This window comes from Ammospiza nelsoni, chromosome Z, assembly GCF_027579445.1.
Source record: "Ammospiza nelsoni isolate bAmmNel1 chromosome Z, bAmmNel1.pri, whole genome shotgun sequence".
Taxonomy (NCBI): domain Eukaryota; kingdom Metazoa; phylum Chordata; class Aves; order Passeriformes; family Passerellidae; genus Ammospiza; species Ammospiza nelsoni.
The window spans coordinates 16902156-16929267 of NC_080669.1; the positions used below are offsets into that span (position 1 = coordinate 16902156).

Genomic DNA, 27112 nt, shown 5'->3' on the forward strand with positions numbered 1-27112 from the left:
ACATATATACCTTGGCAACAATTAAAAAAGAGCCATGAATATAAATGAAAAGGAGGATGTGCACACACACAAAAAACTAATTTAGTGCAAGGATTATCTGGGCCTTATCTAAGAGCAACTATAGAATTTGTTCTGTGGTCCAGCTGATCAGGCAGACACCAGGTACTGCAAAAAGCATTTTTTCCTGCTTCCATAGAGAGTACTAATGTTGAGGAATACAATTAGCTGTCAGGACTATTAATTGCCCAAATTTCTCAAGCTAAGGGGGGAAAAGCTGACTCAGCAAAAAGCACCTGTCAAAGGATGGTGTGTTTTTATTTTCAGCAGGACATAGGTCCACAGGAGACTCCAAAAGGTAAGCAGAATGGAGAAAATAGAGAAAACCATGATGACTGGTGGTGACAGCAAGGGAATGTAGTGTCTGGTGCTGCTTGGTCAGCCAGTGACCATCCTGAAGGAGCCCTGGAGAGTGCTGCCATTGGCAACTTCCTGCTGCTCTCCTGTGTTGTTCTGAAAGCGGTGCTGAAGCAGTGGAGAGTGCCAGCCTTTTCCAAAGGAGGGCTGGCAGACCTCCCTATTCCTGTGGGGGGTCACCCCTCCCCTCCATGCTCCATGTCAGTGCGCCGCATGAGGTCTCTCCATGGAACAATTCCCTCCTGCAGCGGTCTGCGGCCTGCACACCATCCCAGCCTTTGCTCGAGTGGAGCAGTGGGTGAGGCCTGAAGGTGTGGGGGAAAAGGCACCCGTGGGCTCCCGTTGCCTGTGGCCTGTGCTCCCTTCTCCTCCCAGGGGAAGCAGAGGAGAGCAGGTGTCTCCATAGATGATCCCAACATGTCTGATGGTGCTGCAGCTCCCAAATGCCAGACTGCTGGCCCAGAGCTCTCAGTGTCTGAGGCCCCTCCAGGTGCACCTGCAAAGGCATGGTCCTGTATTTTATTACAGTAATGGTGCCCTTACCAGCTGTTGTGCCACAGACACTGACACCGGCCTCCTGAGTGTCCAAACAACCTTGATGTTGTTTCTCAGAGCCACAAAACAAGGCTGCTAGATGTTTTTTAACATAGTCTGGGCATTAGCTTCCGCCATCAGTGGCTCTGGATTGAGCAAGACAACTGCCTTGGGCTAGAATGCCGCATCCCTGTGCCTCTGGCTTTCCACACAGCTCCCATCCTCCCTCTATCTCCCCCATCCCTGCAAGCAGAACCACACACCTTGTGAGGACAGGGGCTGTATATAGTTAGATGGCAGCCACTGAGGAAGCCAGTCTCCCAAACCACAGAATGCTTTGGTCATTTATGAAGTATTTTCCAAAGGAAAACCAGCCATCACTATAACAGCTGCTTCTCCCCAGTGTTTTCAACCAGCTCTGCCTCCCTCTGGGGCTGTAGTGGGGCTGCAGCTCCATCCAGGATCAGACCCAGGCAGTTCCTAATCATGTTTCCCCACTTTACCACTGCCACAAAGCCACAGTGGAGAGGATGATCTGCACATAGCAAGTAGGAAGAGGAAGAGTTAAGAGCTGATTTACCCCTTTGGAGGCAAAATGCCTTGCCAGGCAGGGATTGTGAATCACAGATCCTAATAGCAGGCTTAAGGGAGAGAGATGAGGAGGGCTTACTTGCCCACATTGGGTTGTAATCCTGGATGTCAAAAGGATCTCATCAGGTAAGGAATGCTGAAGACCAAATTCCAGAGTGTAGCCCAGGTCCCCCAGCATACTGAAATCCCTATGGCAACTCTGTTCAGAAAGAAAAAGTGATGGAATTGCCATAGATGGTTTGAAGAAAAAAGAAACAGTAGAGGAATGTAAAACATCACCACAGAGAAACATAAAACAACTCCGGTTTGGCCAGATTGACAAACTTGGAAGAGCTGGTGCATGTGCTGACTATGCCTCTAGTGGGCCTCCAGACAAGACTATTCTAGGGAAAAATGCCCTAAAACTGTGGTCCTTCTCCAGTAGGCTACACCATTGTATTTGTGTTGTTAAGATAGTCTCTGATTCTGTGCATATATTTTTCTTAAATGTCAAGGACCACTTTCTTGAGGCTCCACCAAACTTATGCTGCATGAACATATTTTAAAGCAGATGTAAATGTCCCTATAAATATTAGCAATATAAGAACAGGGGAGTCTGAAAAATTACTAGATAATAGTAATTTTGAAAATGTTGTGGCATCAAATGAATATGATATTTGTGAAAATTGTTTTGCAGTAGTAAATATTTTGGAGCCTGAGCTAAACTCCTACTTTAGCCCTCACTGTTTTGAAATTACTGACATGGAAACGTATCCTTCCGTGAGAACTAGTTCTAAAAAGTACATTTAATGTGAGTGAACACACAGAATATCCCAGACATGTAGACGAAATTCATGAGATCACTAGCAACATTTAGCACAGTTCATTAGCTATCTAGGCCCGAACAGAGTTGGCTGAATAAGCCAAGCAGTCTGTCTGTGCAACAAAGTGTGGAGGAAAAATATCCCTCAGGTAGGAGTGGAGCAGATCTGCAGTGTCTCAAGCACAGTGACTGTAACACACCTCTGCACTCCAATTTGATTCCTTTACACCAGACCTCGTGTCCCAAACTGAAGCTTGAATGGGACAAGTAATTTTTCTCTCCCTGTAATCCTGGTGGGAGACACAAGGCTCCCTGGGTAAAGTGAAATGTGGTAGTTCCTCTGGTTGCATTTGTTGCTTAAACTGCTCACAGGCTGATGCTGTGGGGTTTTCAGTAAGGCTGTCAGGAATTTCTGTCCTCTGGATATATTTCAGGGTTTGCTGAAAAAAACCTGTCCCACTTCTCAATAAAAGCTGAAGAAACTAGACACCTTTTGCAGCTAATCTGGGTAAAAGAAAAAAAGGCAGCTCTTGGCACAACACACATAATTTAGTTAAGAGCCTTTTGGTCTAACAAAAAATTCTCTGATGAAGGTGGAATTTTCTGGAGCAAATCATTCTAGTGGTGAGTTCACCACTCCTTTCCCTGTTAGATCCTGTACCTTTCTTTCTGTATTTGAAATATAAGCCAAAAATTATTACACAACCAAACAGAGTGAAAAAAAGAAACTCTTGAGCCATGGCATTGAGTAAATGTCACCTGAGTCAACAAAGAGTCCGACAGATGGAGGCTTTAACATTGTTTTTTCAAATTTATCAGTAATTTATTTTTAAAGTAATGACCGTAAATCTTCCTAGAACAGATTGTTTTTCTGCCTGTTATGATTCATTAAACCAGTACAGAATGAGATCATTATCATTTAAGTTAGCATTTTTGAGACTGCCAAATATCCCTCAAGTACTTCCTGCAGCTGGGACTGCAAGCATTGTCCGTGGAGCTGGCAGCCTGCTGGCACCATATCCTGGTCCAAGAGCTTCTTGTGCCTCTGGCTAGCAGCACTGCTGTGCCCACAGGCCCTGCTTGAGTGGGCCACTTTACCTGCCCCTCAGGCAGCAGAAAACTGGAAACTGACTTCAAGCTGCAAAGCTTGAGAGTCGATGGAAAAAAGCACCTGAAGAGATGCACAACCATCTCCCTGAGGAGCTAGGGCTGGAAAGTCTTCTCCAGAGGTGGACTCTCACCCACCTCAGCCTGCAGGTGAGCTGGCTGATTACTGGGACACAGTGCTCATTGATGCCTCTGGATAAATTGCCTCCTCTTGCAAATTCCCACATTGTAAAGCCAAAGGATGCAGCAAGCAGGGTGGCAGCCACAGGAGACAGGTTACCAGAAAGACACTTTTTGCCTTTTAATTTCTTTTTGGTGTAATTTCCTGACTGCATTATTGAAACAACAATGACATAAGGGGCATGATGCAGCAACAGGGAAGACAGAAGCAGGTAAAAGCAAAAGAGACAATGTCATATTTGTTGTAGAAAAAAAGAAAAATGAGCTGGCAGTAAAGGGGAATTCACAAATTATCTGATAAAAAGGCGCATAGCCATTCCTTGCCCCCACAACCACTCTGAGAGTCCTCTGACATATGAAGGACACCAAAAGAAGAAAAAAACCACCCAAAAAGTCAACAAACAAAAAACAAACCACCACCCCAAATTACAGCAATTACTTGATCAGGGCATTTTCACTTCCTATTTTGGGAGAGAGAAATTCCCCAGGTCATCTGACCTCTGTTGAAACTACACCAGGAAGAGGAGCAGCAGCAGTTGACAAGTGCAGGGCGTTCTCTGGCTGTACAAAAGCCTCCCATGGGTGAGCCAGAGCTCAGAGCAGCGCAGGGATGTGCAGGTGTGTGTACACATAGCAAGGTGAGCTGCGAGTATCCTGCCAGCCAGATCATCTCTTGCACAACTCTCCAGTCCTGCGCGGCCCGGCGGACCTTTCGCTGCTTGTTTCTAAACATGCCTCCAGAGCAGACCTTCTGAGGAGCTGTTTCCTCACATGCTGTTTCCTTAAACGCTGCTGAAAGCAGCTCTCTCCAAGAAGAGGTGGCAGCTAGCAGCATGGTGGGAATAATGGCAATGAGGACGTGGATTGAGCCGGTGGTCGCGGGTTCCCAGGTGGCCAGTGCCTTCTACGACACAGCGCTGCTGCTGGTGGTGAAGAACTACTACAACCAGACCAACAGCACTGCTCCCGCCCATGTCCTGGAAGATGCTCAGCAGAAGGCTGTATCTAATTTTTATATCATCTACAACCTAGTTCTGGGCCTGAGCCCACTGGTGTCAGCCTATGGCTTGTCCAAGCTGGGAGACAGGATACATCGCAAGATCCCCATCTGCTTCCCTCTTCTTGGTTATTTGGGCTCCAAAACTCTCCTGCTCCTCCTGATTCTGCTGGGCTGGCCAGTGGAGGTGATGTATGGGGCTGCTGCCTTAAATGGGCTGACAGGAGGCTTCACCACACTTTGGGCAGGCATCATGGCTCTGGGATCCCTGGGGTCCTCTGAAAGCAAGAGGTCTCTGCGGCTCATCATTATTGAACTGGTGTATGGCCTGGCTGGCTTTCTGGGAAGCATGGCATCTGGTTACCTCTTTGTTGGCTTCAGCAACCGCTACCGAGAAGGCACCGTGCTGGTGTGCTGCAGCATTGCTTGCTATGCCTTTTGTCTCCTCTACAGCATTTTTGTCCTCACAGTCCCCAAACCAGCAGCTCCCTGCCCAGCCAAAGCCAAGAGTGCAGAGGAGGTGGGTGGTCAGCTACCAGAAGCAGTGGTAGCAGGGAGCTCCCAGCCTTCAGAGAGCAGCATCTTCACTCCAGTGTCACCCTCGAAGCTCATCATCATCCTGCTGTTTGTGGCAGCAATCCTCTATGACCTGGCTGTGGTTGGTGCCATGAACGTACTCCCACTGTTCTTGCTCAGGGAACCTTTAAGTTGGAACGCTGTGGAGATTGGCCACGGCAATGCTGCTGGGTATGTGATCTTCATTACCAGTTTCCTAGGGGTGCTTGTGTTCTCCAGATACATGAGGGATATTACCATGATCATGATCGGAGTAGCTTCATTCAGTGCTGGCATCCTCATCATGGCCTTCGTGCAGTGGACGTTCCTGTTCTACATTGGTGAGTTGAACAGTCATGCACGTGAGCAAATACAGCTGAGAAATGGGTGTTTCAACGTCACTGGAAGGGCTTTTTGCTTTGCTTTGTGACAAATTTGCAAGCAGGGAGTTAGGCAGATCATCACAGGAACAATTTGCAAGAAAGCTTTCTTTTTACTCCTCTTTCCCCACATCTCCCTTAGTACTCTTAAGACTCAGCACACAATATCCTGAGGAGGCATACACTTCTGCCAAGGATTAGTTTAAGACTCATTGACTTGTAATTCATCAGTTGGCCACAGACCAGATCTGAGCAGTGTTCACACTCTGGGAGACTGGGAATTGTTGCTGACTCCCTGTACTAGTGGGACTGCACCCCTGCAGCAATAGGAAGCACTTGCTTCCTCTGAGGCAAGGCTTAAGGCTATAACAGACGCGAAATGGCAAAGGCTTCCTATTATGGGAACATCTTAAGGTGTAATTTATTTTTATCATATGAAGGCACTTACAGCTGATGGGAAACTTAATGAAATATTGGTGTTGTAAAATACCACAATAATGTAGTTTACAGGTCTCACACTGTTGGATAAATTACTAAGGGACAGGTAACAATAGATAGGGCAGCATGCCATGATAAAGGAAAGACAAGTTTACTTCTGGGAACTAACCTGTGATGAAAAACAAAATCCAAGCACTGCATGCATTGTGCCAGATCTATCTCACAGAGTATTATCTATTGCATGGCTTTAAGGTTTTGTTTCTCAAAATGAGAAAGACACTGGAGATAAACACTCTGAAGTACTTTTTCTGTCTGTCCCTACAGGGAACGGGGAATTGAAAATTAAACAAAGTTTTTCTAAAGGGAAAGATGGTAGGATATTCTATTTGTGTACTAAGCCAAACACTGAGTGAAAATTTTAAGAGATAATGTTTGTTTAGCCAATCAAGCTGGGGAAAAAATGAAGTAGAAAATAAAAAAGTTTGCTTAATAATTCAGCTCATTTTCATCCTGAAGGCCTGCTGCTATGCAGTGTGTTGGATGCTTATTCCCTGCATTGCAGAAACACCTTGGTACACTAGACATGGACCAAGTCTTCACTGAGGCTGGTTTTGCTGACAGGAAAGTAATTCCAACTCCCCACAGATTTTCACAGTAGAGACAGGCTAGAATACTGCAAGCCAGAAGCACTGAGATGCAAGACAGATGCAGTGTTATGAATGCACTGTTCCTCTCAAGGCTGTGTAGCACAGAGGGCTCTCTGCATGTTAAAACTTAAATCATCATCCTCATGGATCTCAAAGGAGAGAGAGGACCCCATCTATGCTGGGATGTCTGGCTGAGAACAAGAGACTGTGTCTAGTTTGGGCAAAGGACCTCTGATAATGGGAGCAATAGGTGGTTTTTTTTAGCAGAGAAAAGGTGAGACAAGGTGTCTGTCCAAGCCAGTGGCGTACAATCTTCAAAAGCAGTGGCTGTGCTGGATCACAAAGAGCAGATACTGGTGATAACTCAAAATTCATTGTATTACAGCACGGGCAGTGATGCTCTTTGCCCTCATCCCCTTACCAACCATCAGGTCCATGTTATCTAAGCATGTTGAAGGATCATCCTATGGTGAGTATTTTGGTTACCTCACCAACCAAAACCCCCTGAAATCCCTTTATTCAGCCTAGAGTACTAAGAGAAAAGCAAGTTATTGCTGCAATCTGTGCTTTGTGTAATAATACCAGAGGAAATGATACCACAAACAGGGAGGGAGAAGCAGAGAAACTTGCTGGACAAGATTCTCACATCCAATCTTCTTGTCCTTGGTTGCATCATGATTTATCAACAGAATTTTCAGCACATACTTTAAAACATTACAATCAGTGCATAGTTCAAAGGTAGGGAAAATAGCTGAGGTGCTTCTCAAAAACACAGTATTGCAGGGAGAACCAAGAAAAGCAGGACATTGAGTTGAAGCACTGTTATAGTCACACCATTTATATCTGGCTTCTTTTACTTCCAGCTTTGGGAAAGGATGGATTATTTTAATCTTTTTTTCAGTTATGCTCTCTAAACATTTCTTCAGGTGTTTGCAGTTTGTTCCTGTCGCACTTAATTTAACTACAAAGAATAACTTTTGCATAAAAATTGACCTTTCTTGGAATAGCGGCTGGAATTCTTTTCCATTAAATTACATATTAAAAATTAGGAAAATGTATTTTACAGCAGCGTATTGAGGCCTACCATTTTTACCTTACCCCAATGAGCTAGATTTAGACACAAGATACAGGACTGGCCATTCATTCAAACAGCACCACAGGCCCATAACTGCTTATGCCTCCTCCAAACAAGTTTCTTCTGCATCCTTCACATATCCTTCATATCCTTTTCCTTTCAGCCATATGAACACAACACTGCTCTGTCATCAGTTCATTCCTACTGCTTGTGCTCCCTCAACATCCACCATAGCAAAATCATCTCCCTGCCACAAACAGCACAGTTCACATCCCAAATTAATCACTATAAATCAAACATTTTTAATCTCCACCTTGAGCCATATGGGCTGCACATGACAATGGCGTCAGTCCAGACCAAGAGTAGGACCCTGCAGCAGAGCAGCACTTGCCTTCTGGTCGCAGTTTCATCTCCTGGTGCTGAGTGGCTGCAGAATGCTACAAGGGCAGCAAGCTCAGCACACACCCCTGACCTTGCCCCCAGTCTGCAAGTCCCTGCCGGGCTGGGTTATTTCCCTTTCACCCATTCACCATGACAGAAACCCTTCAGTAAAGAGTGGTTTCAACTAGAATTCAGTTTCTGCCTTTCTTCCACATGAAATATCATACAAATCACACACACATCCCCATTTCAGGCATTATTGTAATTTCAACCCTGTGAACCACTTTTCTGGCCTAGGCCAGAAGCAGACCCTAACTAAAATGTCTCCTGTCCTGAAGATGTCAGCTCTAGACTATTTTTCTACCTCTAGGAAAAGGAGCACTTATTGAGCAGTTTATTGCTGCTGTTACAAGTAGCTACCTTTATATGTAGACTTTTTAGGCAGACAGTTTTCCAGTTGAATCTTTTGTCCAGTTGAATCTTTTGTCTGACACCTAAAAGGAAAAATTATTTAATTGTTGTCTAGAACAGAAGCAGATACAAGCTCATGCCATCTGGTATTAGTGGAGCAATGACTACACAATTGTGATCCTGGATTTGTCAGAGAGATACCACAGCTGGTTTGTTAATCTCCAGCAACAAACTATGTTCTTGTCTTACAGGTAAGGTGTTTGTCCTGCTGCAGCTGTCTTTAGTCACCACGGGAGTAGTGACATCTACAGTCTACAACAAGATCTATCAAAACACACTGGACTGGTACAGCAGCTTCTGCTTCATTTTGTCTTTTCTAGTCGGCTGCCTGAGTCTCCTCCCTTTAAGGTAAGAAATGGGAAAGATTTTGTTGAAAAAGACATGCTGTATTTTCTCTGTACTTCCTGATTCTAGGTCTAAAATTTATAAAGCAGATAGGAAATAATTTTAAAAAGAAAACAACACCCCACACCAATTGAATTTTTAAAAAAAGGGAAAAAACCAAACTTGCAGAAATGAGTTGACAAATATCAAAGAGATTCAAAAAATGAAAGTTGCAATGTCTAGCCAGTGCTTTTTTAAATCTTATTTTTGTTTAATGTAACATGAATTGCTGTAGGAAGAGTATCTGGCAGTTTAACAGATAATCCCAGGAGACAAAGCACTCACACAAATGTAATTGTTTGGTACTGTGAAAATAGTAGTAAGTGGAATGAAGGAATGACCCTACACAAAGTAAATTGTTTTTTAAAAATTCCATTATATGTTACTTATCCATTGAGAAAAGAATAATTTCAGTCTTCCTCAAATGTTTCAAAGAGACACTATTACCACAGTGAAGGAAAAGGTTACTTTTCTGGTCCATTGAATTTGCCCAACTGTACCACCATGGAGTGACTGCTGTGAAATACAATTTCAGGAACAACTTTTAAGCACAAAACCAGTTTAATTTGAAGAGAGAAAGCTGAAACAACCCCTCCACCTACTTTTACAGAATTTTTGAAGGATCTCCCTCCAAGTCTCACTTTGTCCCTTAGAGTCTCCCCAAGACTCTCCAGCTTGTTGCTTTACCAAAAATGGCAAGATTCTTTCTGTATGAAGTGAACTGTGATAATGTCAGTATTTAATCCACTTAAGAAGAATATCTTCATTCAGATGTAAGGCATGTACTGGACAGGCTAATGCTTGACTCTAGGCAAAATTCTTGCCTAGCTCTGCTGTAGTTTAAACAAAATAGGGTAGTACAAAGTCTAAAAGCACAATGTATACTGACTTCAGCTGCACCACCTAGACAGGAAGCAGAGCCTGTAAGGAAAGCTCCTCCACCACCACCTCTGTTTCATCCAGAGCACCAAAGGCTTTCTGGGGTTGTGAATGCATCTGACAATCAGTGACTTCAGGACTACTAGTGTGAGGAAGGCTACTTCTACTCATCATTCCCCTGGCTCTGCTTTCCTTCTCAGATCTTCCAGACACTAAAGACTTGTTTCTGATATGCAACCCTCTCTCTAAGAGGGGTCACTGCTAGCTACTCAAATGCTTTTTAATACAGGTTCCAAATAGAAGCACCATTACCAGTACAAACACGGGTTATTAAAGTGAGGGATGACACATGGTGCCAATGTCGCTGAATGCACACAAGAGAGGCTGGCAGACCATTGAGAGGAATGCCATTAGCACGCAGCCAGCTCCAGATACCCCGGCAAAGTTTAAGATATAGATGTGGACAGAGCAAACTAAGTTTGAGAAGGTAGTTTGCTAATTCTTATTATCTGCATTTTTTATTGTTCTTTACAGCTTTGTGGCCATCAAACAAAGGTCAACCACTGGCTCCCTTGAGATTCTGACTGAGTAACAGAGGCATCTTCTGGTTGTTGTCATTAGTCCCTACCAACACAATAGGGTACAGAGCATTTGTATTTCCACTTCACAGCATGCCACAACCTCTCAGCCACTAAGCCACTCGCCCAAGAAGAGATGTTTGCCTTGTTATTTCTGCAGCACACCCCCCATCCTGTAGAGTATGTGCATTAGCTATTGCACACCAGCAGTCCTCAGAGCATTCTGCTCTTTGCTATGCTGGTCAGCAATACCAAAGAAGCACAAGGATATAGGCTAGAAATGAAAGTGGCATTTCCAGACACATCGTTCAGAGTGGAAGCAGAAAGCAGAGGATTGGTTTTCCATTAGTTCCTTCTTGTTTGTTCATTCAGAAATCTCAGAGCAGTTCTGTGACTCTGGCTGCAAGCCACATGCCACATGCCCAGGCCATCCACAGGACACACCAGCTTGCCACCTCCGGCAGATGTTACCAGCCCAGCAAATAATGTTATGTACAAGACCATTAAATAGAGAAATAACACCATAAAAATATGTAAGATTAACAGAACTTTACAATAAAACAATAAACACCCCTGAACAGATGTTCATGTCCCTGATTTCTGGGAGAATGTCACACTGGACAGTGCTTCAACAGAGCTCACGCAAGGACTAAGACTCAAGAGCTAATGCTGGTGTTTCAAATCACACCACCACAATGTGCTACTCTTGTCACAGGTAAAGAACAGCTAAGTGAAGCACACAGCTCCTACAGGATTTATGGAATTGTAGGGACACTAATACCATGTAATAGTTACTGTGTTACCAAAGCTTTTATCTGGGTTGGAAAGGAACCTCATACAATACAGCAGCTAGCATGAGATGATGTCACATAAATCCAAATATTAGTCAAAAGTGTGGCATGTCTCACAAGGATGTGTCTGCTTACATGCTAATTGACTTGAGGCTTCCAAGGTCCTGGACTAAGTAAAGGGAAGTTAAAAGCCCTTAAATAACTGAAATAATCTGGAGGCAAATCAGGCAGCTTCAGTTTGAGTCAGGGGTATGGCAACCAGAAGTTGGTTCATCATTACACAATCCCTGCCTCTGAGGAAGTTGCTGTCACCCTGTCCCCCCCTATCCATTCCTCCCTCCAATCTTTCCTCAGCTCCTTCACTTTCAGTACCAGAAGTTGTCGACGGAAGGAGACCCAGACATCAATTTGATCATCACAGGCCCAATTTTATTGATCAGTACGGCGGGTTAAATACAGTTCATAATGAGCTTCATACATATTGCAAAAGTGGAGCTCAGGATTGGTCAGTTACATATCAGCACCTACGCCTACTTCTGCATTCCTATGGTTCTACTTTTGATACTTTTCACATATTCTCAGGATATATTCAGGACTAATCTCTACTCCCTTTCCTCATGTTGCAGCAAGGTCACTGCTGACCTTTCCTTTTAGCTTGCTGACTTCTGACTTTTCTCCTTCAGCTTAACCAGCGGCATTATTTCAGCATGGCCTTTCTCAGCTAACCAATTATTAATAATACTCTCCACATTTCCCCCGTTTTCTTCTTGCGCAAGGAGATTAGTTTGCCATGTCTTTGCTATTGTACGGCTGACCATGTTTTGAATACAGTTAAAGATACAAGGCAAAATAAGCAAAAACAGTAAGATTACACCCAGCAGGCCTATAGCATAGATCACAAGGTTCCTCAGCCACGGTCCAAGTCCTAAGCCTTTAAGCCACTCGTCAATTCCTAAACCGTCTTCTTCCTTAAGTTTGTGAAGTCCCTGTTGCAATTCTTTTATCTTAGTGTGAATGGACACCGAATGATCAGACAGATTCATGCAACACATTCCCTCAAACTCTTCACATCCATGCCCTTGTGCTAAGAGCAAAAAATCTACAGCAGTTCTATTCTGCAAAACAGCATGGTTAACACTTTGCACATCTGCAGTTAACATGTCTAGAATTTGTGATGTCTTGTTCAGCTCATCCCTTGCCCAGCATCCTAATTGTTTTGCTAAACTCATAGCTTTATTGGCAGATCCTCCTGGCAAGATAGTTGAAACCACCACCTGTTTGAATGTGCCCCAAAACCGTGGATCTCCTATCTTGCTGCAGTCTAAGTCATGTATGCTACGTTTTTTCCTGTTTGAATTTTGACTCAGCTGCATTAGCAAGGACACATTAGGGTGAAACAGTGACAATTTTCCCAAAAAACAGGGTCCACCCTGTGGTTTAGCTGGTATACCATTCCACGCCCTGTCTCCACAAATCAAAAATATTCCTGTGGGTAATTTCATTGGTGCTGTGATATTTGTGCTGTTACATTGACTGTAATGCTGTGGAGAGAATTCACTCACATTCAGGGATGAATCTAGGGTGGCCCATGTTTCTTTACGTTGGTTTAAATTCTGAGCACCCGAAAGTCTGAAGCTAAACCATCCACCAGCTGTAGTGTTAGATACGCTGGCATTTGTACTTCCAAAAAGATCCAATTCCTCAGGAGGAGAATGCAAAGAGGTGTTAAGTGATTGAATTAGTAAGCATTGACGATAGCCATCACTCTGACCTGCAGTATACCCTTGTTGTACTGGCAATGTGATGTTTGACATGTTAGACATACATAAGGTTTGGTTGTTTATCAAATGACAAAATTCTCCAGGAGACCACACCGGAAGTCCCACCAGGCATGTTCGAAATGGGTTAGTGACTCCTCCAAGACTAAGACAAAGTGATGATTGGTTAGTTTGATTAGCAAGTGTCACCCATAAATTTTCCCTTGGTTGACTAAAGTGTGTTATTCCTACTGCTTCACTTGCTACAGCATTGAGCAGTATAACAAGAACAAACCTCATTTTTCTTTTTGCTTGCTTTGCTTCTCCCTTTCTTCCTTCTGCTTGTTTTGTTTTTCCTTTCTTTGTTGTCTTTTCCCTGGTTTGCTAGATTGTCTATTGTAAGGCTGAGTCAATTTTTGAATATACTGATCTAATTCTAAATCAGCATCCTTGCTCACAGGTATAGCATGAGGTAAGTTTGAAGGCAAATCAGCTTTACAGCGAGCTGCTATGATGCGTGAGGCTTTAGTAATTTCAAATATTCTAAGGTTTTCCTGCAACTTCCACCTAAGACATGCTATAATCACTTGTTCTGCACTCTCAAAGAGCTGTAATCCTGTCCGTCCTGGCAGGCCAGTACTTTGTTCAAGAGCTCTAACCCAGAAAAAATTTCGAATCCACCTTCCAGAACAAGGGTTACACCATAAATAATCTACTGACCTCTGCGAATACCAATAAACCTGATTACAATCTGCACAATGCAAAGCTACCCATGCATAGCATTTATCATTATCCCTTTTGCAAACATAACAAGGAAGTGAATGTAAGTAAGGACCAGTATAAAAGTCTGGTTCTTCAACCCAAAGCAACCAATTCAATGGTGGTGATCGCAAAGCCTCTTCAGCTTTTTTACTATATGAGGCTAACAGCTCAAGGTCCTTCTTTAACACAAGGCGTATCTTATTTCGTAATCGTAGTTCTTGTTCGTTATCCTCCTCAACAACTATATCCTCCTGAGGGTCCCACAACTGTAAAAGTGTTCTAATCATAGAAAATTAATTAGCAATCACTGATACCCTTATTCAAATGAGACCGTTCCCTTTTTGCCTTCTTTTTCTTATCTGTCTTTAATCTTGCTGCTCCTGATTTCACTGGTCCTGCCACTTGCAAACTCAATTTTTGCAACTTGTCAATGCAGCAATCTAATGCTCTATCAGGATCCCCTTGGAAGGGTCCTACAATTGAATGCTGTGTTAAAGGCACTAATTTCCTACACCTTATAGAAACTATACGTGATTTACTTTGAACCTTAATTCTATTCACAATACATTGTACCTCCCATCGATAATAAGCAAGAATTTTCTGTTCAGGAGACTCATAAAGATTTAAAGCTATATATGCATTTTGCCCTGTTTGTCTCCTTAATTCATCTTGCCAACTTTTACCCCACGTGTGCTCGTGTTCACAAGTATGACACCACAAATCCCACAATAATGATTGTTCTATCCAAAAAGTTCTTTCACAACCCCCACAACGTAGAGCTATCCAGGCAGCACAATGTGGATTGTGACAGTCAAGACAATGTAATTTCGCTGGATTTGTTAAGCGAAAAGTTGATAATGAGTCAATAAAACCAATCAGCTCCTGGGCTGTCCGATAGTGACGTGTCAGTGCTCTGTCCACAGCTTCCGAGTACCCCTTCAATTGTAACAGTAGTGGTTGTAGGACTAGAAGCAGTTTCTTCCCCAGTCGCTCCCTGTCCTCCTCCGTGAGGCGATCCACCAGAGGCTGCATCAAAGACAGGTTTAGTCCACTTAGCAGGCACCCACAAAGGCCCTGTAGGTGAGGACACACAAAGATACCCCTGACCCCAATATAATACTTTTGCAGGTTTTTCCCATAGTCCTGTACTCGGGTTCTTATACTTAACCCAGACCTCTGTTTCCTTAGTATTTTCCTGACCTGACCTCGGATGATGTTTCATTGCAGGGGGGGTATCATCTTCCCCAAAAATGCATAAATGGTTAATCACATACAAAACCTTAGCCAAACATGCTTGTGGATCTGCCAAATCTTGATGTTTTTCAATATACTGCTTAAGGGTACCGTTTGCTCTTTCCACTATTGCCTGTCCAGTAGGAGAGTGTGGAATACCTGTCACGTGCTTAACAGACCACTGATTCAAAAATTTCCGAACCCTAGCACTTACATAAGCTGGACCATTATCGGTTTTAATACTCTTTGGAACTCCCATAACAGCGAAACAACTTAACAGGTGTCTGATAACATGTATAGCTTTCTCTCCTGCCTGAGCCGTAGCCCATATGTAATGACTATATGTATCTATAGTGACGGTGCACATGCTTGACTTTACCAAATCTAGCTATGTGTGTAACATCCATTTGCCATTTCTCATTTATTTCTATACCTCGAGGATTAACCCCGATGCCTAGACCTATCCCACCATTATGATAACTACATGTTGGACATGCTCTGACAATGGCCTTGGCTTCTGACAAACTCAGCTCAAAGTGTTTTGCTAAACCCCTTGCATTTTGATGATATCTACTATGTGCTTCTCTGGCCAATGTGAGCTTGTCAATAGGACAAGAATTATCAATGGGTAGAGTAACCAATTTATCTGCACGTTCATTCCCTTCTCCTAAACCTTCAGACCACTTATGACTCCTAATATGAATCACAGAATATGCTGCATTTCTTTCTCGTAAAGCCTTCCTTAACTGTATCAGTAACTCATACAATCGTTTATTATTCACTTCCTTAATTGCTGCTTCCTCTATTCGTTTGGCTACTCCTGCAACATACATAGAGTCTGTGACCACATTTAAAGGCTCCTGTAAATTGGACACCGCCCATACTCCTGCTAGCAATTCCAAAGTTTGTAAGCTATCTGCAGGGTCTGCTGTGAGGAGTTGATGCTTCCATTGTCCTTTTTCTTGCCAGGTAACAGCAGCACGCCTTGATTTCTTTCCTGCATCCGTAAAAGCTGTAATAGCTCCTTCTATGGGGCGTTCTTCTCTCAAAGGTCGAGTGATTCAGTTCCATTCTGTCATCCATTGCAAAACTCTAGGCACTAATTTACTAGTCTCTACTTTAGCAAGTGACATCAATAATGCTTCTTGTAAATTCTTTGAATTAATCAAGTACCAGTCCAAGGTTTCTTTTTCCATAGGCAATCTAATAGTAGCAGGTTCTCTACCATCCACTTCAAGAATTCTGAGACGCCCCTTTTTGATTAATGCAGCCAATTGTTCAATTTTTGAAGATAGTGTTTTCTTATGCTGCAGTGGTGGTGATAACCATTCCAACACCCGTATCTCCCCCGTTTTCTTTTGCAACTGAGAGAGAGCACCAAGCAAGTGGCAAGGGCTATTCCAGATAGTAAGGTCAATGGGGTGGTCGAGTTGTCGACGAGACACATACCCTTGCTGTACACAGTTACTAATTTGCTGCAAGGCAAGATGATGCTCCTTTGTCAGGTGTACAGGAGTAGTAGGGTCCATGCCTTTTAACAAAGGCCGTAGGGTTTCTAATAAATGATTTGGTATTCCCACAATAGGCTTCAGCCACTGTAAGTCTCCCAGCAACTTCTGTGCATCATGTAGAGTTTTAATGTCCAATTGTAATTCCAATTTTTGTGGTATTACTATTTGATCTATCAGAGTCCATCCCAAATATTTCCAGGGCTTTGTAGTCTGAATTTTCTCTGCAGCAATAACAAGTGAATATGCAAGGGCTTGTGGATAAACGTAGGTGTCCCTTTTGTATATTGTTCCTGTACCAATTCATAGGCATGCATAAGACTCTCCCCTTTTAATGGCCATTGCTTAACCACCATCAGTGTATCCTTTTCCAGGTGAGTGGAATGGGGAAAGTCCAAGCAATGGCAATTACCCCAAAGGGTGCTGATTAGTCAACACCACTCCCAATTCTGTTAAAATGTCCATTCCAATTAAGCAAGAAACTGTAGGAGGCAGTTGAACAATTGAAAACACAGCAGATACTTGTTGATTCTCAATACACACAAAGACGGCGATCTGCTTGCCAATGTAAATCCTCCCACTCCTGTGAGCATGTTTGATGAAGGAAATAGAGGCCAATGTTGTGGCCATGCTTCTGGAGAAATGATGCTGGTATCTGCTCCTGTATCCAATAATCCATAAAGGGTTATGCTTTGATGCCCATAAGTAATTTCAAACTTTTGCTTTGGTCTATTTTGTAAATCCACAGTTAAAAGTGTAACACCAGTAGAACCAAAACCTTTTTCATCCCGTGTTTGTCCAGTAAATGATTGTATTCCTGATGTCATTTGTGACAGTGGTACCAATTGTGCAATGCGTTGTCCCTTTGTAATTTTAATCGGAGGATAAAGGGTGTAAGCCATGATTTGTATTTCCCCTGTAAAATCTGCATTGATAACACCAGGCAAAACAAATAATCCCAACATAGTTATAGAGGAACGTCCCAGCAATAATGCTCCACATGTTTGTCCATTTAATATAAGAGGGCCCTTTACTCCAGTGGGTATCCTCTCAGGCCGGTTCGTCATTAGTGTGACATCTACTGCTGCTGTTAAGTCCAAGCCGAGGCTCCCTGTTGTTGCGGGTTGCAGACAGGAGGTAGCAACAATGTCACAGCAGCAGCTGGTGTCTCCAATGTCAGGCGGCAACTTGTGTCTGTCCCTCATTGCCGAATTGGTAACACTTGATGAATGGTCTCGAGCCTCCTTACGTGACTGCCAGTGAGCCTCTTCGGAGAGGAGCAAGAGCAGCTAACACCTGATTTTGAGTAGACTATGCTTTTGCAACCCTAATCCTAATTCCTTTAAGGCTTCTGCTATAAATGCCTGTGAAGCTGTTGGCATTAATGCCATTCACTCTAATGCTTCCTCAGTAGCCCAATTTGCCCCTAAAGTAACTAACACTCTTTGGGTTGCTGGATTGCTATTTTGCAAAGCACACTACTTCAATAGCGCCCTGCAACACCAGCCCAATCTATAGCAGTAGCTGTTCTATCGATAAAATTTCCAAATGATTCTTCTCTACCTTGTTTAATGCCCATATAAACCGGTAACCCTCCTGGCTCTTTAACCATGTCTATTGCAGCACTCACTAACCACATAGACTCCCTAAGTTTATCTTCTCCCGATATCATCTGTGCCTCTGTACGTAAAAATGCCTCTAAGCCCATCAGCTCCTTTACTGTTACTCCATGTAATGGGTCATGTGCATTAAACAATAACTGCTGATGCTGAGTGAATATCAACCGAACTATTCCTCTTAAATCATTAGGACATAAAACCTGAGTATTAAAAAGATAATCTAACATTTGCCTAACAGGTTCACTTTTTACTCCAAACTGACTAACCGTAGAACGTAGCTGAGTTAACAGCTTCCAAACTAAGGGAGTATATTCTGCTATATTATGCGTAAGGTTCCCCTGTGCATCATACTGTGGTGTGTATGTTACCGGACATGCAAGACTAGAAGCTATTTCCACCGCTTCACCATCCCCCATTTGCATTACTTCTTTCGCCAAAGCAGCCCAAGCTTCCCTCCTCTGTTTAGCCATCTCCCCCCATGGATCACGGTGTGCCCCTGGGATGGGATCTGGCTCTTTAAGGGTGCTATGCTGCTGGCGCTTCAGTGCAGACACCGAGGTTTCGCACGGGGAAGGCAGTGAAGCAGAGGCTGGCTCGCGCGGGGGAAGCAGGGGAAGCAGCCCCCCCGCTGGAGCTGACAGTGAAACCGGAGCCGGCTCGAGCGGAGCCGGCCTGCGGGGGGCAATCAGCCCCCCCGCTGGAGCCGGCTCGGGCGGGGGAATGGGCCGCCCCCCCGCCGAAGCTGTAACCGGAGCCGGCTCGCTGAGGGGAAGCGGCGGAGGCAAGGCTGGCGGCGGAGGCGAAGCTGGCTTGCTCCCACCCCCACCATCCGACCCGCCTGAAGCTGGTGGCGGAGGCAAAGCTGGTTTGCTCTTACCCCCACCATCCGACTCGCCCTCCCCCTCTGACAGGAAAGGTGCAGACGGTTCCACTGCGCCTATAGGAAAATCCTCCACACCACTTTGCTGGGGACTCTTAGGCATAAGTACCTTAGTTACAGAAGGTGCCAGGGGATCATCCTCACGACCATACCCTATATTCCTCTTATGAGCTTCTGTTGCCCTTTCTGCTGCCTTTCTCTCAGAGACCTGCTGAAGTAACGTGTTATACACCACCCGCCATAACTTCGCGAATTTCTTTGCTGACTTATCATCGTCTAACACTGTATCCCACAATATTTCCCCAAACTTCTTCCACTCTGCTAGCTCATGAACTGTATGAGGGTTAGAAAAGATACCCTTAGCATGGCCATAAGCTAATAACCCTGGTAACTCCTTTTTTAAATCTATCCCTTTTATCTCTCGCCACTCTAAATATGGGGCGAATAAATCATATGCCGCTTGCCTATCCATACCTATTAATCAGCGCGCACTGTTGCAGCTCTCCAGGCTCCGGCGGACACGTATTGGCTTAAGTCACCGTTGTGAACCTTAAGGGTGCTTCAAATTCCAGCACCGTCCCGGCTGCAAGGACCCAAACCCAACTTCCTCGACCATGGCGTAATCCCTTTTTCTTTTAATCCGAGAAAAAGGGCAGAGATTCGGTTATGCCCGCATTCTCCACCATTTGTCGACGGAAGGAGACCCAGACATCAATTTGATCATCACAGGCCCAATTTTATTGATCAGTACGGCGGGTTAAATACAGTTCATAATGAGCTTCATACATATTGCAAAAGTGGAGCTCAGGATTGGTCAGTTACATATCAGCACCTACGCCTACTTCTGCATTCCTATGGTTCTACTTTTGATACTTTTCACATATTCTCAGGATATATTCAGGACTAATCTCTACTCCCTTTCCTCATGTTGCAGCAAGGTCACTGCTGACCTTTCCTTTTAGCTTGCTGACTTCTGACTTTTCTCCTTCAGCTTAACCAGCGGCATTATTTCAGCGTGGCCTTTCTCAGCTCCTACAGGATTTATGGAATTGTAGGGACACTAATACCATGTAATAGTTACTGTGTTACCAAAGCTTTTATCTGGGTTGGAAAGGAACCTCATACAATACAGCAGCTAGCATGAGATGATGTCACATAAATCCAAATATTAGTCAAAAGTGTGGCATGTCTCACAAGGATGTGTCTGCTTACATGCTAATTGACTTGAGGCTTCCAAGGTCCTGGACTAAGTAAAGGGAAGTTAAAAGCCCTTAAATAACTGAAATAATCTGGAGGCAAATCAGGCAGCTTCAGTTTGAGTCAGGGGTATGGCAACCAGAAGTTGGTTCATCATTACACAATCCCTGCCTCTGAGGAAGTTGCTGTCACCCTGTCCCCCCCTATCCATTCCTCCCTCCAATCTTTCCTCAGCTCCTTCACTTTCCGTACCAGAAGTAATGCAACAACAGGTCAGATGATTTCTATTTAGATCAACCATGAAAGATTTTAGGGGAAGGGTATTTCTGCAGTAAGATAGTGAGCTGCTTAACAAAATAAGCACATGCATCATTTCACCAGGGAAGACCACAAAAAATGAAACTTTATTCTAAGTAAAGGAGTCATCTTTTAATACATTTATTGGTCCATTCCATTAAATTAATTGAGGTAAACAAATGGTGCATTTAAAAAAAATTACACAGTAATACAGAATTACAAACAGTTTTACCTCAAAGCATTTTTCTCCATCAATACTATCTCCATAGTAAACAATGCACAAAGTATATTTAAAGAGATATATGAAAGGGTATAGAAACATGCCAGCACCAGAAGGCAAGACATTTCCTAGCCTGCGAGTCTGAACAAGAGCATAGTTGCCAGATTTGACCAAGTACAGGAAACAAAAGCCTCCTTCCCATTTTTACATTGTTTACTAGCTAATTCACACAGAGACAAGTATTTTCACAGCTTTCATTTTGTATTTTAATGGTATGAACAGTGACTCTAGTTCTGGTGAGTGGGTTTAGAGTGAAAGCAGAAGAGTCTGGACAAGGAACCAGCACCAAACCAGTCAGTTTGGTCCCCATCACTGACACCTTCCACACAGTGTGTGAAGCTCACAGCCAGCTTGCCTTCACAACTCTCCAGACCTTAGGGAGGGACAGAGGGATACAGGCACAGAGAAGCGAGAGCAAGGACGGTGCTTCTTTATTTTTGTGTTCTGTACAAAAGCCCTTTGGCTCTTATTGTAAGACTGGCCCTCAGCAACTTGTCTCTTTGTGCAGTGGGAATGTTGCACTGGCCACAACGCTGCAGCTTGATCTGAAGGTATGGATACACATCCCAGCACCAGGTTAAGGTAATGGTTTAGCTTCAAAGCACAGAATACCAAGATCTTCAAAGTAGTCTAGGACAGTGACTAGCCTTGTCTTAGCATGCCATTTACATAAGGGTGATCTACTTGCGCCTCTTTGGAAAGCTCATTATTTTCTGCAAATTTATTGTTCTTTAGGCATGCAACCTTAAAACCTGTCCAGTTCATTACTAAGTACTTCTACAAGTCAGATACTTCAGCAGGACTTTCAAGTGCTAAGCAGAGAAATAAGCACTGCTATTTTTGTTTGTAAATTGGTTCAACAGCACTCCCAAAAAGTTTTAAATGCCACATTCAGTTTGCCAGAAGGCAAGTTTATTCCTGTGATCCCCAGTTTTACTTCACAAGAGGAAAACAAAAATCCAACAAGTAGTAGCAACTTGCCTGTCTTTTAAAAAAAAGTCCTGATTTTCCCTATGTGTTGTTGTAGTAAAAGTTTAATACACCCAAGGAAAGAATGTTCTACCTTCAGAATTTAAGATGACAGAACATCTAATGAGCTAATTTAGTCTATACAATTTTGTACAGTGATAATCAGGACAAGGATTTTCAACAGTCTGCAACAATAATCGTAATGATATCCAGTTAAATTGTGCAAGTTTAACAAAAACATGGCTCCTGTTAAAGTAATGAACAGTCCCTACTATCTGGGATAGAATTATTTTGTACCCTTGCATCTGCAGCACTGACAGCTGAAGAAATGTTTCATGAACAGGCTATGCAGAGCCACTGCTTCAAGGCTACTGCACAGCGCCTTCACAGAACTGTCTCTGCCACTCCTGCTTTGTTTCTATCAGTTATTCCACTACGTTATACTCAGAATAAGTTTTAGTGCAGCAAAAATCCAAATAGAGCTCAGTGAAGAATCCATACTTTATTCTTTAATATAATTCACACCAAAACTGTGTCTTTAGGGCTACAGAAATTACCTTTTCATTTTTCAATGTATACCTGAAAAAGCCATGATGTTTTAACATCTATGTTTATTGCAAGATTTAGATCCTGATAAAGGTATACATGAACAATGCATGGTTTATTACTGAGCATAGAAATGAGCTCAGTGCCTGCTTTATTGTGCTGGTGCCTCTTAACAGAAGAAACAAACACCACAGAAACTATACAGAAGTAACTGGGCAGCAGTGAATTATGCATCCCCTGCGAGGGCCTAGCCCCAGTTACACATTATGAGGAAAACTGGGCTGATTTAAGGACTGCTGAAAGAACCACATTTTAAACAGGCTCATAAAAAGGGCACCAACTACTTTTGCTGTCATTTTGGTGCACATGCAGAGAGTCATCTTCAGTGACTTAACATTCAACAAGTGACTCAAAGATGAAGCTGCTGCACTATTCCTGCTTCCCTTTACCAACATCTCCTGTTTCTCCCAGGGAAGTGTAGACCATCCAAAGTAAAGACTTTCATTCTACAAGAACTACAGGATTACATATCAAGAGTTTCACTGTCAGTTCAGGACTCAGCTCCTTTCTAACAGCAGTTATGTGATACAAGTGTCACCCTGCATCTTACAGGAATTTCCTCCAACTTTTGTATTTTTCCTGACTGGCATGGTTGCCCCAAACATCACAATCAGGATCCTCCCCACACCTCACCCACAGCCTCTCCCTCAGTCACCTTGTGATTTACAACAGCTCTTCATAAGAACAGACCACTCCACAGTCCGTAGGCACTGAGACCCACCTATGTACACCCTTATTACACTGCAGCAAACCCTCTTGCAGAGGATTCTTCCTTTGAATGCCAAGTTTTACTGCCTTTGTAAGAGCTTAAGAGGTTTCGGTCCAGATCACGTAAGGTAGCTCGATCTTCAGCAGCTCCAGCCTCAACAGTTACACGCTGATTTGAGCTTCACTCGGTACTCTCCACTGTCCATTATGCTTCTCTTGAACAGCTGTGATGTTAATTGCTGAACTCCCCAAAAGCAACACCCATTTCAGTTTGACATAAAGCAAAGCAGGAAGACCCCCTTAGTGTTGTAAGGCATCAGATGAAACCACCTGTAGGAAAGAAATCACCTTCTTTCTACTCATCTTGTGCTGTTTATTTTACTAAGATGGTGGGAAGACTGACTAAATATTAGTTCAAGGTATATTTTGCTTGAGTCCCAGTGATGTTGTAGAGTCAATAACAAAATTCCATTTATTCCACGTTCTTTTTGAACTAAGTCAAAAAGCATGTTGATGTTTCTTCGTGGAAAATGGGGAAGACTGTAATCCTGAAGGACAGACTGTTGGATAGTATGCAAGTGCTTATTCTAGATTGCTTCAAGATGATGCCCTTAAGTACTTCCCCAGAACAAGGGGAGTCTGTGATTCTGAACCTAACAGTAACTTAAACCAGAGTTCTCATTTACACCAAAAAGTGCATATTGACAAACTGATCTTAAAGAAGAAACATAGTTTGTTTAGTATCACAGAGTTGACAATAAGGCTGAGCCAAAAAGAAAAATTTCTTAAAATGTCTTATATTTTACTTTTTCATGCAGAGAGCACCATCTCATTAGCCTGACAGCTACCACAGTGCTGCAATAACTCATCTTGAGAGTTCCATAAAGCCACCAGGCTGAGAAGGGTGGCTGCATGTTCAGTTGGTGTTTATGAAGGAAAAAATTCCAAATCAAACTAGTACCTGGTGGGTACCTTACAGGAGAGCAGAGAAGTTGCACAAAATCAATCACTGCTCACATTCTTTGCAAGAACGTTGCCAGAGAACAAGTAATCACTCTAATTTAGAAAGTAAGCACAGTGTTATTTATTGCCCTAAATCCCAGTATTACACTCATATGAGTCCCAACCCCCCTCACTAGGATTGTTAAATCACGGCAGCATAATGGCCTAAGGCCATTAACACCAAGCAGGCATTTACTTGAGGTTGGATTGAAAGAGCAAGGATAAAAAAAGGACTTGCAGAAGCAGTTGCAATTCTAAAGGCCAACAGAAACTACTAAGAAAATAGATCTGTAACAAAAGTAGCCCTAAAAAACTTGCCATGTGGTTCAGCAGAGACAGGTATGAACCTAATAGGGTACCCATCTATCCCCCACCAACCTATTTAAGGCAAGTTTCACACACTCTGATGCTTGGTGGAAGGAAGCATTTGACACCTTTTGGCTTTTGGTTGCTGCAAAGAAAGCGTGGAGAAAGGAAAGAGTTCTACTTTTACTAGAGCAGACATCTTAGGTGACCAAGCCTAAAGTGGCTCTAGTAAAACCCATATATAAAACACGGTGTAAGAGATCTCCACCATGCAACTTCCAGAGCTAGCTTTGGAAAATTAAAGACCCATCCTTCCCCATTCCCACAACCCCTGAAAGGCAGCAGTCCAACTCGTTCCCGTAGCTAAGCTGGTTTTGATCCCCAAGTCAGTCACAAGTACACTTCAGTCAACTGACATTACTTCATAATCACCAAGGTAAACAAAGATACTCAGTATGAACCAACAGCATGCCACACTCACAAAAACCACAGTTCATGCTTCCATCACCAACCATCTGCAGCTGGTGTTGGTATGGTCTGTCTAGAACCAGCCTGACTCCTGGACAGAAAAGTCTACAGAGACCATTTCATCCAGAGGGAGCACATGGGTGGTAGTAAAACAGAAAATAATCTTTCCCAGCCTTTCTTTATCCATTCAGGAAAAAAAAAAAAAAAAAAAAAAAAAAAGGAGAAGATTTGGTTAGGGAGTAATGTATCATAGGAGTATTTTTTTTCCAAGCAAACAAAACAGAATGGTAATAAAGATGTCATTTGGCACCTTGCAGTAGACTTTTATTTTCATCTTTTTAGTGTTCCACTCATCAGTTCCTTCCAGACTAGAGAGGTAAATTTTATCAAGATCCCCATGCACTTTCTCTGTGAACCCCAATCACTCCATAGAATAAAGAAGGAACCATTCAAGATAACTCAAAAAGATGAAACATACCCCAGTTTAAACACAAAAATTGCGGAAAAAAAATTCAAATAGGCTGGAACAGATACTCTGAAAAACTAAGTGCAGCTGTCATTCAGTTAACTTAACAAAAAGAGTCCTCCATACAGTTCCAGTATGACTAGTGGTACTGAGCACAGAAGTGCTAGACTGTCCATGAAGGTACTTCTTATTTGGTCTCTGGCTTGTCTTGCAATAGTGGTATAATTGACTCCCACGCCGTAAGGCACTGAAGAAAGAAAGATTTACAAAATTTAATTTATATCAGTTCATGTGACTTCTGATCAACCCTTCCAGACCAACAGCATTCAAGTGGAAGAAAAGTAATGTGGGTCTTTACAGATTATTACAGAAAGGGGAAAAAACCCCAGAATGTCAAACAGCAAGGAAGCATTAAAACAGCTGAACCTTCCCAACAAATTCAACAAATTCAAGTTTTCCAAAGTCATCAGCTGGCCCAAGCCATTAAAAATCATCAGAACATCCAGGATTTCCAAATACTAACCTAGATTTTTCTAGCTGAAGAATATCACAGCTTTCAGCTAGGCAGATGAACTGTTTTGAGTAGAAATGTACATCTTTGTGGCGTGACTGTGGGTGAAGGCTGATTTGGACACAAAGGCAGCTATTACAGACTACCTCCAGCAAACTTATTTGAAAGAAAACATGCATTTAGGGAAGTTAATTCTGAAACACATTGTATTCCAGTATGGCTCTGAGACTCAATTCCACTAGAGGACAAACTGGTAGTGCCTGGTATAGTGAATTATAAGTGTAGCTTCTGGGTTATCAGAAAGCCACTCCAGGCTTTGGAGTCGTTTCCCCAGACACATACACTTATTACAATCCTTGTACTGTATGTTGTTACTGTCTTTCAACCACAAAGAGCCCAGAAGTCAAACTGGGCAAATGCAGACCATGAAATCCAAATTATTAAATGCTGAAATTGGGCAAACTCATCAGCAGCTCTTATATCCACAAGTCATTGTTGACAGACATCCTCCTTCTAACCTTGCTGATTGCACTGCAGATGAATAGGGTACTTCTAGTTGTGTACCTTGAAGTGACTGGACACTTTCTTACCAAAAAACCCTCATTGCTAAAAGCCAAACTAATGTACAGATCTAACTGTCATTGCAGAGGCACTACTGGATGTTCAGTGAAGTCCCTAATATTCTCCTCCACAGCAGCCTTAGACCTGAGAGACCAGGGTGAAGGAAGTTCTGTGTGAGCAGTTATGAACTATGATTGGAAGGGGAAAAGGTACTGCATATAATATTACATGGAGAGGTAACCTAGCACAGGAAGAAGCTTGTAAAACAGATGTGTAAACATGAACAGACAAGATTAAGTATAGTTTACTAGGCAATGCATAAGCCTAGTAGTTCTAGCAGTGTTTAATATTTCATAAATATTTAATACATCTAAAGGGAGCTTATGAGACAGTTGGAGGAGGACTTTTTACAAGGGCTAGTGGTGATAGGAAAAGGGACAGTGCTTTAAACTGGAAGAGGGCAGGTTTAGATTAGACAATTATGAAGAAATTCTTTACTTTTAGAATAAGAAAACACTGGAACACCCTTCCCTGAGAAGCTGTGGATGCCCCATCTCTGCAAGTGTTGTTGGTTCATACTGGATGGGGCTCTGAATCACCTACTCTAGTGAAAAGCATCCCTACCTCTAGCAGGAGGTTGACACTTACATGACCTCAGGTCCCTTCCAAATCATTCCATGATCTATGGTATCAACCACTGCATTGGGCAGCACTGTTCTAGCACAAAGGAAAATTAGATTGGAAGCATATGCAGTTAAATGTCAACATCCTTTTAACT

General features: G+C 43.0%; 2 protein-coding genes across 3 annotated transcripts in view; one reads left to right on the forward strand and one right to left on the reverse strand.

The window, feature by feature from the left end:
• The first annotated feature begins 4279 nt into the window (after positions 1 to 4279).
• On the forward strand, positions 4280 to 10956 carry SLC46A2 (solute carrier family 46 member 2). 2 transcript variants are annotated; one of them, XM_059492526.1, is made up of 4 exons: positions 4280 to 5521; positions 7031 to 7114; positions 8764 to 8920; positions 10370 to 10956. In XM_059492526.1, exons 1-4 carry the CDS (start codon positions 4462 to 4464, stop codon positions 10425 to 10427), a joined length of 1359 nt encoding a protein of 452 aa, XP_059348509.1. In that variant the 5' UTR covers positions 4280 to 4461; the 3' UTR covers positions 10428 to 10956. The 2 variants fall into 2 exon arrangements, with proteins under 2 accessions (XP_059348509.1, XP_059348510.1); XM_059492527.1 differs by lacking the exon at positions 7031 to 7114.
• Positions 10957 to 20563: 9607 nt separating this feature from the next.
• SNX30 (sorting nexin family member 30) overlaps positions 20564 to 27112 on the reverse strand; it is a 55194-nt gene continuing 48645 nt past the window's right edge. Inside the window, exon 9 of the mRNA XM_059492930.1 lies at positions 20564 to 25509. Within this exon, the coding sequence (XP_059348913.1) occupies positions 25450 to 25509 (60 nt within the window). The 3' untranslated portion in view covers positions 20564 to 25449. The remainder of the gene's footprint in view (positions 25510 to 27112) is intronic.

Coding starts and splice junctions, on each gene's coding strand:
- SLC46A2 (XM_059492526.1), top strand. CDS start 4,462: ATGGTGGGAATAATGGCAATGAGGACGTGGATTGAGCCGGTGGTCGCG. Junction 7,115..8,763: donor TGTTGAAGGATCATCCTATG/GTGAGTATTTTG, acceptor CTTGTCTTACAG/GTAAGGTGTTTGTCCTGCTG. Junction 8,921..10,369: donor CTGAGTCTCCTCCCTTTAAG/GTAAGAAATGGG, acceptor TGTTCTTTACAG/CTTTGTGGCCATCAAACAAA.